Below are 2,905 nucleotides of genomic sequence, written 5' to 3'. Positions count from 1 at the left end.
GACAGAAAGCTAAAGACAGAGAGACATGGAGAGACAGATGGACAGAGACAGACAGACAGACAGAGCAGGCCTTCCCGGTCTCTTTTTCCTTGTGTCTCTCGACTTCCTGATCATATTCCTGTTGGTTGGTGTTTTCCTTCTTCCTCTTCTGTCTCCTCTTCCTCTTCCATCTCCTCTTCCATCTCCTCTTCCTCTTCCATCTCCTCTTCCTCTCCTCTTCCTCTTCCATCTCCTCTTCCTCTCCTCTTCCTCTACCATCTCCTCTTCCTCTCCTCTTCCTCTTCCATCTCCTCTTCCTCTCCTCTTCCTCGTCCGTCTCCTCTTCGATCTCCTCTTCCTCTTCCATCTCCTCTTCCTCGCCTCTTCCTCTTCCGTCTCCTCTTCCATCTCCTCTTCCTCTTCCATCTCCTCTTCCTCTTCTGTCTCCTCTTCCTCTTCCGTCTCCCCTTCTGTCTCCTCTTCCTCTTCCATCTCCTCTTCCATCTCCTCTTCCGTCTCCTCTTCCGTCTCCTCTTCCATCTCCTCTTCCATCTCCTTTTCCTCTTCCATCTCCTCTTCTGTGTCCTCTTCCATATCCTCTTCCTCTTCCATCTCCTCTTCTATCTCCTCTCCGGTCTCCTCTTCCATCTCCTCTTCCTCTTCCATCTCCTTTTCCTCTTCCATCTCCTCTTCCTTCTCCTCTTCCATCTCCTTTTCCATCTCCTCTTCCTCTTCCATCTCCTTTTCCTCTTCCATCTCCTCTTCCATCTCCTCTTCCATCTCTTCCGTCTCCTCTTCCATCTCCTCTTCCATCTCTTCCGTCTCCTCTTCCATCTCCTCTTCCTCTCCTGTCTCCTCTTCCATCTCCTCTTCCATCTCCTCTTCCGTCTCCTCTTCCGTCTCCTCTTCCGTCTCCTCTTCCGTCTCCTCTTCCGTCTCCTCTTCCTCTCCTGTCTCCTCTTCCGTCTCCTCTTCCGTCTCCTCTTCCGTCTCCTCTTCCTCTTCCGTCTCCTCTTCCGTCTCCTCTTCCTCTCCCGTCTCCTCTTCCGTCTCCTCTTCCATCTCCTCTTCCTCTTCCGTCTCCTCTTCCTTTTCCGTCACCTTTTCCTTTTCCATCTCCTCTTCCGTCTCCTCTTCTATCTCCTCTTCTGTCTCCTCTTCCATCTCCTCTTCCTCTTCCATCTCCTCTTCTGTCTCCTCTTCCATCTCCTCTTCCTCTACCATCTCCTCTTCCATCTCCTCTTCCTCTTCCATCTCCTCTTCCTCTTCCCCTTCCTCTTCCCCTTCCTCTTCCTCGTGTCCATGTCCTTCTTCCTCTTCCTGTTCTTCTGATACATCTCCTTCCTCTTCCCATTCTCCTTCCTCTTCCTCCCTGTTGTCTCCCTGACCCCCACAGGTCGCCTCACATCCTTGAACCTCCATCCCCGGGCCTCCAACTTCCAGCCTCCATCCCTGGCCTCCATCCTTGGGCCTCCACCCCCTTGGACCTCCATCTCCAGCCTCCACTCCTGGCCTCCATCCCCAGCCTCCACCCCATTTGGCCTACTTTCCTCTATCCACAGGGCCTCCATCCCTAGCCTCCACCCTCCTGGGCCTCCTTCCCTGGGCCTCCAACTTCCAGTCTCCATCCCCAGCCTCCACCCCATTAGCCTCCATCCCTGGGCCTCCATCCCCAGCCTCCAATACCTCTGGGCCTCCTTCTCTGGCCTCCAACTTCCAGTCTCCATTCTTCAGCCTCTACCTCTGGCCTCCACCTTCCTGGACCTCCATCCCCAGCCTCCATACCTGGCCTCTAACCCCTAGGCCCCCATCCCTGGACCTCCACTTCCCTTAGGCCTCCATCCCTGGGCCTCCACCCCCTGGGCCTCCAACTTCCAGTCTCCTTCCTCAGCCTCCACCCCTATCCTCCACCCTGTTGGACCTCCATCCCCAGTCTCCACCCTGGCCTCTAATCCATAGGCCTCCTTCCCTGGGCCTCCAACTTCCAGCCTCCATTTCCCTGGGCCTCCATCCCCAGCCTCCCCCCCTCCATCCCAGCCTCAGGATGGGGGGCCCCCGCCCCTGGGCCTCGCTGCTGCTGCTGCTGCTGCTCCTGTGTGGCCCCCACCCAGCCCCCGCCACCCGCTGCCCCAGGACCTGCGCCTGCTACGTCCCCACCGAGCTCCACTGCACCTTCCGCAGCCTCAGGGCCGTGCCCCACGTGCTGGACCCCAAGATGGAGCGTGTGAACCTGGGGTGAGGCCTGGGAAAAGGGGGGAAGGAAGGGAAGGAAGAGGAAGGAAGGAAGGAAGGAAGTAAAGAAGGAGGGAAGGAGGGAAGGAGGGAAAGAAGGAAGGAGAGAAGGAGGGAAGGAAGGAGGATGGAGGGAAGGAAGGGAGGATAGAAGGAAGGAAGGAAGGAGGGAAGGAAAGAAGGAAGGAAGGAGGGAAGGAAAGAAGGAAGGAAGGAGGGAAGGAAGGAGGGAGGGAAGGAAGGAGGGAGGGAGGGAAGGAAGGAGGGAAGGATGGAAGGAAGGAAGGAGGGAGAGAAGGAAGGAAGGAAGGCAGGAGGGAGGGAAGGAAGGAAGGAGGGAGGGAAGGAAGGAAGGAAGCGAGGGAGGAAAGGAAGGAAAGAAGGAAGGAAGGAAGATGATGATGAGTAATGATTCATTATTCTTGACCCTGACCCGGAAACAAAAGTCCTGCCCTCCCAGCGCTGGTTTTCAGGCTGGTTTCCTGATTTCCTCTTCCTGTCCTCTCATCTGTTGAATTAGGTTCAACCACATCCGGGTCCTGACGCACGCTTCCTTCTCCGGTCTCGCGAGACTTCAGCTGCTGCTGCTGCACGGAAACGAGATCGCAGACATCACCAAGGGCGCCCTGAGCGACCTGGGTGCACTGCAGGTGCGCAGGGAGTGGGCGGAATTGGAAGGAAGTGGAAGGAAGTT

At 56.5% G+C, this 2,905-nt stretch overlaps 1 protein-coding gene across 1 annotated transcript; it reads left to right on the top strand.

The window, feature by feature from the left end:
• Positions 1 to 1,994: 1,994 nt before the first annotated feature.
• On the top strand, positions 1,995 to 2,861 carry LOC106002729 (matrix-remodeling-associated protein 5-like; the record flags this gene model as incomplete). Its single annotated transcript, XM_013037551.1, has 2 exons — positions 1,995 to 2,214; positions 2,732 to 2,861. Coding segments are annotated over exons 1-2 (321 nt in total), but the record flags the coding sequence as incomplete, so codon positions are not given.
• Positions 2,862 to 2,905: the final 44 nt, after the last annotated feature.

The sequence above is a fragment of the Dipodomys ordii genome, unplaced genomic scaffold, assembly GCF_000151885.1.
Source record: "Dipodomys ordii isolate 6190 unplaced genomic scaffold, Dord_2.0 Scaffold1000000442, whole genome shotgun sequence".
Lineage (NCBI taxonomy): Eukaryota > Metazoa > Chordata > Mammalia > Rodentia > Heteromyidae > Dipodomys > Dipodomys ordii.
This window is presented reverse-complemented; position numbering and strand designations above follow the sequence as displayed.